We start from the raw sequence: 13,617 nt of genomic DNA on the forward strand, positions 1-13,617 counted from the left end.
TATCACTTTTTACCGAAAAGGTACCAATGGTGATACCCAAAATACCGAAAACAATAATACTTGGTATCATTACATATATCGATAACTCAAAATCGGTATTAATACGAGTACCAATAAATGCATTACATATACGGACATTATAGAAAAAATCTCATCCCCACACGGGGTTCAAACCTAGTAAATAAACTAACACAAATGAATTATTCGCTAAACGTTTGGTTCGTTTGTAGCTGTATGCTATTATAAGTGTTAAATTTGTATTTTGACAAAGTTTAGGGGCCTTATGTACCATACACCTTAAAGTTGAAGCTATTTTCAGTCTCAACCCCTATACGCGTTATAACAAACTTTTAACTCCCCAAACTCCACATCTGTCTGCAAAACAACCATGGAACCACCAGCAATTCCGGTAGAAGAATTGACCTCCGGCGCCAGTAACCGCATCATTCCGGTCTGCCGGAACCTCCACCGATCATTCTTCTCCTCCGCCTCCGTCCGCCGTGCTCTCATCTTCCTCCAATCAATCATCCTCTCGCTCGTTCTCCACCTCCGTAACTGTCAACAGCGCCATCGCCGGCCTTCTCCTCCGTCGTCTCCGTCATCGTCTTCTTCATCTAAGCAGAATTTTCTGTTCCGACGGAGAGAAATTGAAGAGGATGTACTCAGGCGAAGAGCTCTCGCGGAGGATGTTCCGATGCTGACGTCATCCGTTGAGGATGGTGACGTCAGCACGTTTTTGTTTTACGGTACCGGACGTAACGCCTTGTTTTGCCGGTCGTGGATTCCGGTGTCCGGTGAGATCAGGTGAGTTGTACTTTTGTGAATTTTGTTATTATTTTGTTTGATTATTATGAAATGTGTTGTGAATTTTGTTTTGGATGCCGATTATTAGTTGATATATGTTAATAGGTTTATTGATATGTTTCAAATAGGTTTCTAGTGTCATTTTAGCAAATTTAGACATGAATAAGCTCTATACATGGTTTAATATTTTAATAAATAACCTATATGTATGTACAAGCTAAAAAGCCTGATGCACAAAACCTGCCTGGAATGATGAGATTAGGTAAATTATACAGTTATTGCGAATTTTGTGTGGAAGTTTTAGGTTATGCGATTGTTATTAGATATATATATTAGTGATGTGTGTACAATCGATTAAGTTGGACGAGTTTAACAAGCGATGGTAAGCATTTCTCTATCTATAGGTTAGATAAACTAGAAATGTTTAAATTTAGCATGCAAAGCTATTGGAGATCATAGATGATGCTGTTAGGCTTTCTGGATGTTAATCAGTTGACTTAAGTTAGTCATTGGATTGTGAGATATGAGTTAAATAGCTGTGAGGACCGTTTCGGGTCTCCGAAAGCTGCAACTGGTTACAATGTCTCCATATCTCGTGCGGAATCCGAGTATGAAGATGACATGCACAAGAACAAGCTAATTAAACTGGTTTCTATTGATTATTTGAAGTTACAAAACCACGAAACCAAATGGACAGAGTTTCCTCTCTCAAGTCCAAAAGTGTTTTTAAATGACAAGACCTGATCCCCTATTTATAGACATGCCAGTCGCATGAACCATCTGGACGACTGGGGCTCTCGTACGAGTGGCACCTCGGGACGACTAGGCAGTCCCTTTCGTACGAACTGCACATTCGTACGAATGGGTACTAACGTTACAAACTCGTCTTGTCTATCATACAATCCTATACAATCAACTACGACTCGATACATTGACAATTATAGATATGATTGACGGAGGCAATAGAAATAATGCACTCACAATAGCTATTTGTTTTCCGGTACCGGATGTAACGACTTGTTTTGCGGGTCGTCGATTCTGGTGTCCGGTGAGATTAAGTGAATTGTACTCTTTTGAATTTCGTTATATTGCCTAATTATCATGGAATTGTTGTAAATTTCATTTCAGTGATGTGTGTGTGTGTGAATTTTGTTTTGGAAGTTTTAGGTTATGCAATTGTTGATGAGATGTGTGTTGTTGATGTTGTGTGTGGAATCGGATGATTTTAACAAGTGATGGCAGGGACTTCTGTATCTATCGGTTAGATAAACTTGAAATGTTTAAATTCAGCATGTGAAGCTGTTGGAGATCATAGATGATGCTATGAAGCTTTCTGGATGTTAATCAATTGACTTAAGTTAGTCATTCGATTTTGAGATATGACTGGACTTTATTTAGACATGTATGGTTCAATCGAAAATTGTTAAATTGTGTTTATTAATTAGTCTTTACGGGGCTAATTGCCGCAGTTCTTCAAATCACTATGTATTACAAAGTTGCTCACAAAAGCTTAGATAATCCAGTAATTTGTAATCTCAGTTTTGTGCTTCGAATCTGGGTTTGCTATCGCCACGTAACTATTGGATTTCTAATTCATATGCCACTTAACTATTTGATAACTTAGTTGCTCGATTTTGAGATGTTTTATTGTTTTAAAAAGTTATCTTGCTCACCTCTTTAAATGGCTTGTTTGAACCTACTTTCTTGTCTTCTAGATTATCATTAACTGTCTTCAAACCATAGTCTCTATAATACCAAATATCTAGAATAGCAAATTAGTGGAATCTAGAACACGAAAGTCAAAGAGTTAAATTAGACTTGTAAGAAAAACAACCCGAGCTAAATACAAAAATATATTAATTTCTCTTCTTGACATGCTATGCAAACACATCACATTTTCAAAAGTTTCTGATCCCTAATTAGTTTATATTTTTTCCCAGGGGTATCTTGATCATCATACACGGACTGAACGAGCATAGGTAAGTGAACCGCCACTCCCACCCCCTTCTCTTATCATTTTTCTAACTTCATTAAATTATGTCAACGCTGAGCTATTATGTAATATTATATAATAGAGTAAAATTTGAACCGGGGGCCTCACTGGAAGCAGCCTCTCTATTCCTACGGGGTAGAGGTAAGGCTGTCTACATCTTACCCTCCTCAGACCCTACCTTAGCTTTGCTTTTGGTGGGATTTACTAAGTATGATGATATAATAGAGTAAAATGTCATTTTCGTCCCTGAGGTTTGACCACTTTTGCGATTTTCGTCCAAAAGTTTGTTTTTCCACATCTGGATCCAAAAATATTTAAATCTTGCCATTTTCATCCAACTCGTTAACTCCATTTTTTTAACGTTAAGTCAGGGGTATTTTTCGTCTTTGTAGACGTTTTTTTGTGATGATTAAAGGGTTTGGGTGGGGAGAAAGTCAACAGAGGTGGATCTTTATTTCTTACAGTGTTTATTTTTGGAAAAAATGTCTAGAAAGACGGAAATGCTCCTCATTTAACGGATAAAAATGGATGGAGTTAACGATTTGGACTGAAATGACAAAATTTCAAACCTTTTGGATCCAGATGCGCAAAAACAAACCTTTGAATGAATGTCGCAAAAGTGGACAAACCTCAGGGACGAAAATGGCATTTTACTCTATATAATAAAATATCATGGTATGTTTAATTCGTAATGTGATGCATATTTACAGTGGGAGATATGCTGATTTTGCAAGGCAACTCAATTCATGTAACTTTGGGGTATATGCAATGGACTGGATAGGTAGGTATGTTGTGATATATTTTTGTTACTAGATGACCATTGACCGTATCAATCATCTTTCGCTACTTGCCATAACACCAGGTTACATTATTTATTTACTTTTATTAGGTTTATATCATAAATTTCCCATATTCTAGGTCATGGAGGGAGTGATGGATTGCATGGATACGTGCCTTCACTAGATCTTGTTGTAGCAGATACTGTGAGTCTACTCTTTACTATGTTATTATATGTATATACATATACATGATCTGGTTCATGCGAGAACTCCTCCCAGTTGCGAGAACTTGAGAACTCCGATAGAAATCCGACTTCCCGTGCGAGTTTTTCAACCAAATTTTGCACAAACGTCGATGAACATCTAACTAAGACATATGTAAAAAAAATTCTAGGGTTTTTTATCGCTTGCACTGCTGTAAAAAATATTTACAAAAACATATGACGTCACCCTTTTTGGTGGGTTACAATTATGTAAATTGTCGTTACATTGATGTAAATTTTTGCATACGATATCTTTTTATTTTTTAAAAGTTGTATATTTTTAAAAAAAATTGGCGATTTAAAAAAAAGAAAAAATTCAAAAAGTTCTCGCGGTTCTCGCAACTCGGGGCAGTTCTCATTTTAACTTTCCCTACATAAACATAAATATATACATATATGTATGCAATATGCATATACACATGCTTTGATTTATTCATTTATCTTCCTATTTGTTAGGGATCTTTCCTAGAGAAGATTAAGCTAGACCACCCAGGAACACCATGCTTTCTTTATGGGCACTCAACAGGTGGAGCTGTGGTTTTAAAGGTAAAATTTTCACCGCTCTGTATGGAACTTAATTATGTTTATTTGTTAACATCAGTTTTGACTGTCATTTGACCAATTAGGCTTCTACGTATCCTTACATTGAAGAACTACTGGAGGGAATTATACTCACTTCACCTGCGCTGCGTGTTAGTCCTTCACATCCCATAGTTGGCGTAAGTATCTTTCATCTCACGATAATAAAAAAATGCACTTTTGAGAGGTGAAATGGAGTAAAATGACATTTTCGTCCCTAAGGTTTTGCCAGTTTTGCGACTTTCGTCCAAAGGTTTGTTTCTCCGCATCTGAATCCAAAAGGTTTGAAATCTTGCCATTTTCATCCAGCTCGTTAACTCCATTCATTTTGTCTCCGTTAAGTCATGGGTATTTCCGTCTTGATTGTTAACTTAAAGGGCAATTCGGTCTTTTTCACTTTATGTAAAAAGACCGAATACCCTTGAAAAAGACCGAATTGCCCTTTAAGTTAACAAAAAAAGACGGAAATATCCTTGACTTAACAGAGATAAATGGATGGAGTTAACGAGCCAGATGAAAATGACTAGATTTCAAACCTTTTGGATCCAAATGCGGAAAAACAAACCTTTGGAGGAAAGTCGCAAAACTAGTCAAACCCCAGGGACGAAAATGGCATTTTACTCGAGTTAAATGTTAATGAACAATAGTAGTAAAATAATAGGTGTTTTCACAGGCTGTAGCTCCATTATTTTCACTTCTAGCCCCAAAATACCAATTCAAAGGTGCCAACAAAAGGGGTATACCAGTATCTAGAGACCCTGCGGCACTTGTTGCCAAATACAGCGACCCGTTAGTGTACACCGGGCCAATGAGAATCCGAACGGGCCATGAAATTCTTAGGATCTCGTCTTACTTGACCCGTAACTTTAGGTCTGTGACGGTACCCTTTTTGGTCCTTCATGGAAGTGCCGATAAGGTAACGAATCCACTTGGTTCTCAAGATTTGTACCACGAGGCGGCTTCAAAGTACAAGCACTTGAAGTTGTATGACGGGTTCTTGCATGATCTTCTCTTTGAACCCGAGCGTGAAGAAATTGCACAGGATATTATTGATTGGATGGTGAGGAAGCTAAGCTTTCATCATTCTTAAGAAGCGAAAAATATTAGGTATTCATTTAAATGGTTTGTTAAAAAGAATGTATGTATCTATATATGTATGTATGTATGTCTTCTTTTTCTATGAATTTGGATTTTACGGATTTGGTGTTTGATAACAAGTGTATGTTTAATTGAGCCCTGATGGTCCTTCATCCATTTTTTTAAATAGTTCGGTAACGTAGTATGTGATTATTACAACTCCCGTCTCTTTATTCGCTGTTTTTAGAAAATGACCGATCGACAAGTCGGTTAACTCCGGGTTTTAGCCGGTTCAGCTGACCAGTTTCATCTCAAAAACTGGTCTATCGGCAAAGAGAAGAGGCAGCATTCACGGTTTTGATTTGGTTTTCATCCATTTGTAGGGGTGTTTGTAAACTGGTAAACGTTCTAAAGGATATCGGCCGATTTGTGTTATCTGTTATGGACTACTACCATTCCAAGGTATGGGACTTGTCCCACATCGGTTGTATGGGCAACCAATGTGTGGTTTATATACCAAATGGGCTCTCTCACCCAATAGACTAGTCTTTTAGGTCGAGTTCGCTTGTTTGGTATGTAACAGTTTGGTTGTTTAGTAGTTCGGTCTAAGGTTTAACTTTGATGGTTTAATGGTTCGGATGATGCTTTACGATTTGGAACTGAACTGGTCTTTTAAATTGAACCCATTGTCTAAACCTTTGTTGTTTTATGCTTTTGGAGTACATATGTTGTAATAATGAATCAGTCTTCTATATATAGTAAGGAATATATAATACAAGGCAACAATTTGGATAGTTTGTTTTTTTTTTCTTAAAATTTGTAGTTAGTGTTTCGACTTAGAACTTACGTCAAAATCAGTTAAATATGACCATAAACACCCCTTCTGCTTATATTTGACACGTTAATGTGTTTAGATCATTAGCTCGTAATCCAACCGCAAGCAACATTGACGTATGTCACGTATCCTGATGGGATCGTTCAGTTTGATTTGGTTTTCAAAACAGTGATTTGATGCTTACGTTAAACGTCTTTACAAACACTACCAAACAACAAACTAATTTTTATATAAGTTTATAAAAAGGACAACTTTATATAAGAATTAATTTCACGTATATCCTTACACATTTGAAAATTTTCATATATACCCAATCAAAAGAGTTAAATGCCTGGTTGGTCTCTGTGGTTTGCAAATATTGCAGACTTGGTCCTAGTGGTTCAATAATTACACACTTGATCCCGGCTGGTTGGTTTCTGTGGTTTGCAAATATTGCAGACTTTGTCCTAGTGGTTCAATAATTACACACTTGATCCCGGTGGTTGTAATTTTTGCACTCGTTTGGTCCTTATCACTAACATTTGTTAAGTTTTCCAGTTAAGTCCATGTTAAATAACCAAACTACCCTTGGTTATTAACAAAACCCACCAAATTATATAAGTCTTCACAAGTCTCTCTCTTCTAAAACAAACAGCACAACCACCACCATCTCACCTCCGTCACCATCTCACCTCCGCCACTTGGCAGATTGTGTGGATTAACCGTTTCATTTCGTTTGATTAAGTTGGAAATTTGACTTCATTATGATTTTAGTTCTATTTGTGCTTTAGGATTGGTGGGTTGAAGGTGGAGGTGAAGGTGGAGGAGGTGGTGGTGATGGTGGGTTGAAGGTAGAGGTGGTGGGGGGTTATATATATATATATATATATATATATATATATATATATATATATATATATATATATATATATATATATATATATATATATATAGGGAGCCGCTAGAATGAGAACCACCTCGAGTTGTAAGAACCGCGAGAACTACACCCCACGGAGGGGCGTTCGCCGCGATTTTTTTTTTACAAGTAGATGTGTGCATTATAAACACGGCCGTAAAAAATCACGGCGAACGCCCCTCCGTGGGGTGTAGTTTTTTACACCTCAAGTTTGGTGAAAAAAAAAAGAAAAAAGAAAAAAAAATTAAAAAACACCAAACTTGAGGTGTAAAAAACTACACCCCACGGAGGGGCGTTCGCCGTGATTTTTTACGGCCGTGTTTATAATGCACACATCTACATGTAAAAAAAAAATCGCGCCGAACGCCCCTCCGTGGGGTGTAGTTCTCGCGGTTCTTACAACTCGAGGTGGTTCTCATTCTAGCGGTCCCCTATATATATATATATATATATATATATATATATATAACCATAAATTCTTTGCTCATTCCTCTCATTTCTTCTCTACTTCTGCTTTGGAGCTCTCTCAATCTGAATTAGGACTTGTCTTCTTTGTAGAAAAGATAGCAAGGACTTATGTGAGCCTTCTTTCATTCTTTTATTTGCTTTATAGTTTAAGTAGTCAAACAAGTGTTTGACTTTCAGTTTGACCAGCCCTTGGTCAACGCAAAGTTCGGTTGAACTTTGCAACGTGATTGTAATCACAAGCAAAGATTCAAGTGTTGGAAAAAGTGTGCTTTTGTCTTCCTTTTGTATTTTCAGGATTAAATGAGCTAAAATTAACAAAAGAAGCAAAACGACAGCAAAATCTAACGTAAATACAAGAAAAGGAACAAACGTAACATGCCCGACCCCACGACAGCTGTAACATCTGTGCCTGTAATCATTGTGAACAGTTCCATTATCAATAAAATAATGTTATTTTATCCCAACGTTTGCTTGGTTTATGCAGTTGGCCTTTTTTTAATATCCAATATGGAACTGTACCATATTGGCCACGGCAAAAAATAAGTATGTAGAAGCTTATTTTTGATTGCAAACAGTGCTTGAGCCAAGGGTGAAAGTTCTACGTACCAAGGGCAAATGGCAAATGCTACGTACCAAGGACAAACACTCTGTACAGCGCAATTTTGTTGATAATTATCAACTAGGGTTTACCCCCCTTGAGTTTTAGGGGCCCTGATCCTAATTCTGATTGTTCCGGAAATTTTAGGGGTAGTGCAGAATTACTTGTGTGTCTCAATTAGGATTTTCTTATTGACTAATTATCATTCTAATTATGGATTTTAATGAGAGTTGTTACATCCTCCCCACCTTAAGAAAAATCTCATCCTCGAGATTCATTGAAATAGATGAGGGTATTTCCGCTTCATTTCTGACTCAAGTTCCCAAGTATATTCTGGTCCCCTCTTTGAATTCCATTTGACCTTTACCAGTACTAGTCGCTTGTGTTTCAGGAACTTGATTTTTCGATCTTCTATTTGTAAGGGTTTCTCTATGAATTTCAGCTTTTCATTTACCTCTACGTCTTGAAGAGGTACCAGGGTCTGATAGACATTTCTTGAGATTGGATACATGAAATACATCATGTACTCCAGCTAGTTCTTCTGGTAGTTGTAAGCGATAAGCAACTGGTCCTATTCGTTGAATCACTGAGAATGGTCCAACATATCTTGGACTCAATTTTCCTTTCTTACCGAATCGTACTACTCCTTTCCAAGGAGATACTTTCAAAAGTACTTTGTCTCCTCTCTGGAATTCGAGTGGCTTGCGGCGATTGTCTGCATAGCTTTTCTGGCGATCTCGAGCCGTCTTTAGTCTTTCCTTGATTTGTGTTATCTTGTCTGTGGTTTCTTGCAGGATTTTTGGACCTGATAATTGACTTTCTCCTATTTCTGCCCAACATACGGGAGTTCTGCACTTGCGTCCATACAGTGCTTCGAATGGCGCAGCTTCGATGCTTGAGTGATAACTATTGTTATAGGAGAATTCGATTAATGGTAAATGGTTATCCTAATTACCACCAAAGTCAATTACACATGCTCGGAGCATGTCTTCTAGAGTTTGGATTGTCCTTTCACTTTGTCCGTCTGTTTGTGGATGATATGCAATACTTAAATTGAGTCGGGTTCCCATTGCTTCTTGGAAACTTGTCCAGAAACGGGAAGTGAAACGACTATCTCTATCCGATACAATGGAGAGTGGAACTCCATGTAAGGATACTATTTCATCTACGTACAAGCTGCCTAACCTTTCCATGCTAAAGGTTTCCTTTATTGGTAGAAAATGAGCGGATTTGGTTAATCGATCCACAATTACCCAAATGGCATCATTACCTTTTCTGGTTTTGGGTAACTTAGTAACAAAGTCCATTGTTATGACTTCCCATTTCCATATAGGCATTTCTAACTGTTGTAGTAGACCTGAAGGTTTCTGATGTTCGGCTTTAACTTGTGAACAAGTTAAACACTTAGATACGTATTCGGCTATATCCTTTTTCATTCCAATCCACCGAAAATTCTTTCTTAAATCTTGGTACATCTTATTGTTTCCTGGGTGTATAGTATACCTAGATTTATGAGCTTTCTCTAAAATCTTTGATCTTAAATTTCCCTGCTTAGGTACCCAAATTCTGCTTTTGTGGAATTTCCAAATTCCATCATTTCCTTGTTCCAATTCTTTTAGGTAACCTTTCATTCCTTCACTATCATCCTTGATTGCTATTTCCTGAATTTCCTTTACTTGTTCCATTAAATCTACTTGTAGATTTATTCTAAGGGCACATACTCGCCTTTGCTTCTCATGATACTTACGACTTAAGGCATCTGCGACTACGTTTGCCTTTCCTTCGTGATATTGAATATCATAGTCGTAATCACTCAGGATTTCCATCCATCTTCTTTGTCTCATATTTAACTCTTTTTGCCCAAATATATACCTTAAACTTTTATGATCTGTATAAACAGTAAACTTACTTCCATACAGATAATGTCTCCATATCTTAAGGGCAAAATTCACACTTCGAGAATTTAGTGTACAATTTTTCTTTTCTTAACAAAGTTAAGAGTGCATGCAAGTGCTGACAATATTCGACCTTGTCACACCCCCAAAATCCACCTGCTATCACCGCTTGGGAGCGACTGACCAGGATCAAGCCACCAATCATATTGAACATGTAATTAATTTCAAGTAAAATAATTGCAAACCAATCCTTCAATACGATAGGTGTTCAAAACATAAATATAGTATCAAGCGTAGCGGAAGCATAAGTATGAAAACCCAATGTATATCATAGTTCAAATGTTTTAACATGGCATCGACGATCCATGCTCCACAACGACCTGCTCCTCCATGTGCAAGCTCCATGTATCTAACGACCTGCAAGGCATGCATCAAAGAGTCAACAACTAGTTGAGCGAGTTCACAGAAGGTAAGTTCGTAGCAATAAAACGTATGTTCAATTGGTGGGGGCTTCCCACGTTTACATTTATTTCCAGTGGGGGATTCCCACGTTTAACCTTACTAATGGGGGCTTCCCATGTTTATACTTACTAGACTATTTGCAACCATGTGTTCTTCTTAATCCGAGAACAGGAATACGTACAAGGTCACGTAGGATTTACGTGAGTGCCCTTCCCCGAGGACAGTGGTACGTGTGGGGTTTACGTAGGATTTACGTAAGTGTCCTTCCGACCCGGAAGACAGTAGTAGGTATAAGTTTACGTAGGTTTTACGTGACTGTCCTCCCGACCCGGGAGACAATGGTAGATACTTGTTTACGTAGGATTTACGTAAGTGTCCTGACTAACCTGAGGATGATGGTCTATAGTCTAGCAATAGTGTAAGTACGAGTAATTATCCAATTCAATTCTTCCAACCCAATTCCCACCCGGGAATCCCATGCCTTGGCTGTGTAAACTCACCTTGGTTTGCTCGGTATGCTATGCTCTAGGGTTTATCAAATGTCTAAGTTCGTTACACACGACCTAGGATATGTTGCACATGATACGATGTAAGTGTTTGCATCCAATTAGGGTTTGCAAGTCATTGATATTCAAGCAACTATGTTTTGTGTGCTTATTATGTACAGGATAATATCACATAGAATGATTCATACATGCAAGATCATACAGTTACATTCAGTATCATACGATCATATATAGAATCATACATCACGTAAACAGTTAATCGTTTTCACATAATTCATGCGTCGCGTCTTTGATTTCACAGTTTAGTCTAACGTGAATATTAACCTAATGGCCACCGTTAACGTACTTAACATATTAACATCGTTAATAAGCTTAACAGGTTTAATAGAGTTTGTGGCTTAACCAAGTGACATACACATCTTAACAGCTTCACATCACTTAACATACAATCATTGTTCCACAGAAATCATTACACAACCTCGGACAGGGCCTTGCCCTTTGTAAAACTCGGACAAGTGTGTGTGTGTGGGGCTTCCCCTGTTTGAAAATCGGACTAGAGTCCCTAAGCATGAAACTCGGACAGAATCAAAGGGGTTTGGGGGTTGAAATTCGGACAAGGGGTGTGGGGGTTTGAAAGTCAGACAACCCACAACAACAAAACTCGGACCATTGCTCTTCTAATAAAACTCGGACAGGTGGTTAACAAAAAGTCGGACCATTGGGCTGGGACCTAAAACTCGGACCATCCAACATATAGAAACTCGGACCCATGTGCCTGTTTAAAAGCTCGGACATCATGTGTAGTCTTCAAATAATTCGGACAAGATACAAAGTATAATACTCGGACTCTATGTAATAACATCAAAACTCGGATCACATCTAATTTGAAGATCGGACCCTTATGCTTTCATACTTAAAATTCGGACAAGTAACATATATGTAAAGATCGGACAAGAATGCAATATATACATAAACATCGGACATATTCACCAAACAAAATGTGACACCCTAGAAAACCAGTGAACAATACAGCTTACCTAGCTTCCTCAGTGAGTGCGTACCAAATTTCGGGACGAAATTTCTTTTAAGTTGGGGATAATGTGATAACTCGAATTTCCAAGATTTCTATTTCGCATTTATTGCACGTTCATTTATTATTTAGTTGTTTACTTGCACAATTGATTGCTATGGAATCGTATACGTTTCGATTCAATGAAGTGTATTGTGTGTTTGTGCATGGTTATGTGTTAATTGTGTTAAATTTTGTTAAATGCATAAACTTGGTGGTGAAACTGTGAAATTGTTTGAGATGGTGCACTATTGTAAAATATAATAAGAAAGGGTATAAAGAGTTATTAGTGAAACCTAAACTATACTTAACCCTAATCCCTTTCTCACTAATCATTTACACAAAAATCCAAGCACGTACATTCACTTTCTCTGGCAATCATCATCACCACCATCATTGGCACAAGACATTCATCACTTTTGATTTCCACATTTTCTCTAGAATCAACACAAGGTAATCGTTTACTTATTGCTTGATTGTATCAATTCTTGATTATTAGAACACTTGTAAACCCTAGCTTTGATTTGATGGTTCTGTGCTTTAATTTGATTCTGATTATTGTAATATGATGGTGATTAGTTGGGTAATGGTTTGTTTGTGTCAAGTTACATGATATGCTACAATTGTGATTGATAATTAGATTAAAATGGTTGCCAGTGTATGTAATTAGGGTTTCACGATTGTATGAACACAAGAACGTAACTGTTATGATCTTTGATTCTGTGTAATGATTGGAATTCGCGTATTGTTATTGTCAGAGTTTCGTAACCCTAATGTAAGTGTCTGAGTTTTGAAAGGGTGTTCATGATCCGAGTTTTGCTTGTTAACATTGTCTGAGTTTCATGACTGTTATGTGTGTCCGACTTTTATATATTACAAGGGGGTCCGACTATTATTTGATGCAAAGGGTCCAAACTTCTGTGAGATGTTTAAAGTGGTCCGACTTTTGGCCTTAACCTTAGTGTTGTCCGAGTTTTAATCAAGCATGGAGGTCCGAGTTTCTTGTTGTTGATATGTCCGAGTTTTTAACCCCATGGCCCTATGTCCGAGTTTTAATTCCCTTGTCCGACCTTTTGAGCCCCCACCCCCATGGTCCGAATTCTTTTATGGGGTTACCTGTGGTCCGAGTTTTGGGATAAACATATGTAGTCCGAACTTTATGTATACACATATAGAGGACTGACTTTTAGAATAACTATATTGGGTCCGACTTTTTAAGCTCTCATGATCCGAACTTGTGAAAGGCCTTTGGGTCCGAGTTGTTGTTTAATTGATGCCATCTGAGTGTTGTTAAATTGATGCTGTCCGACCTTTATATATATAACATAGTTCGACCTTCATGATTCATCATGTGGTCCGACCTTGGTTGTTAGATGTCGGTCCGAATTTTTATG

The 13,617-nt window shown here is 37.6% G+C and overlaps 1 protein-coding gene across 1 annotated transcript; it reads left to right on the forward strand.

The window, feature by feature from the left end:
• Window positions 1-337: 337 nt before the first annotated feature.
• On the forward strand, window positions 338-5,682 carry LOC110891437 (monoacylglycerol lipase). Its single transcript, XM_022139131.2, has 7 exons — window positions 338-804; window positions 2,745-2,783; window positions 3,508-3,578; window positions 3,716-3,780; window positions 4,296-4,385; window positions 4,466-4,558; window positions 5,092-5,682. Exons 1-7 carry the CDS (start codon window positions 389-391, stop codon window positions 5,506-5,508), a joined length of 1,191 nt encoding a protein of 396 aa, XP_021994823.1. The 5' UTR covers window positions 338-388; the 3' UTR covers window positions 5,509-5,682.
• Window positions 5,683-13,617: the final 7,935 nt, after the last annotated feature.

Source organism: Helianthus annuus, chromosome 11 (genome assembly GCF_002127325.2).
Source record: "Helianthus annuus cultivar XRQ/B chromosome 11, HanXRQr2.0-SUNRISE, whole genome shotgun sequence".
Lineage (NCBI taxonomy): Eukaryota > Viridiplantae > Streptophyta > Magnoliopsida > Asterales > Asteraceae > Helianthus > Helianthus annuus.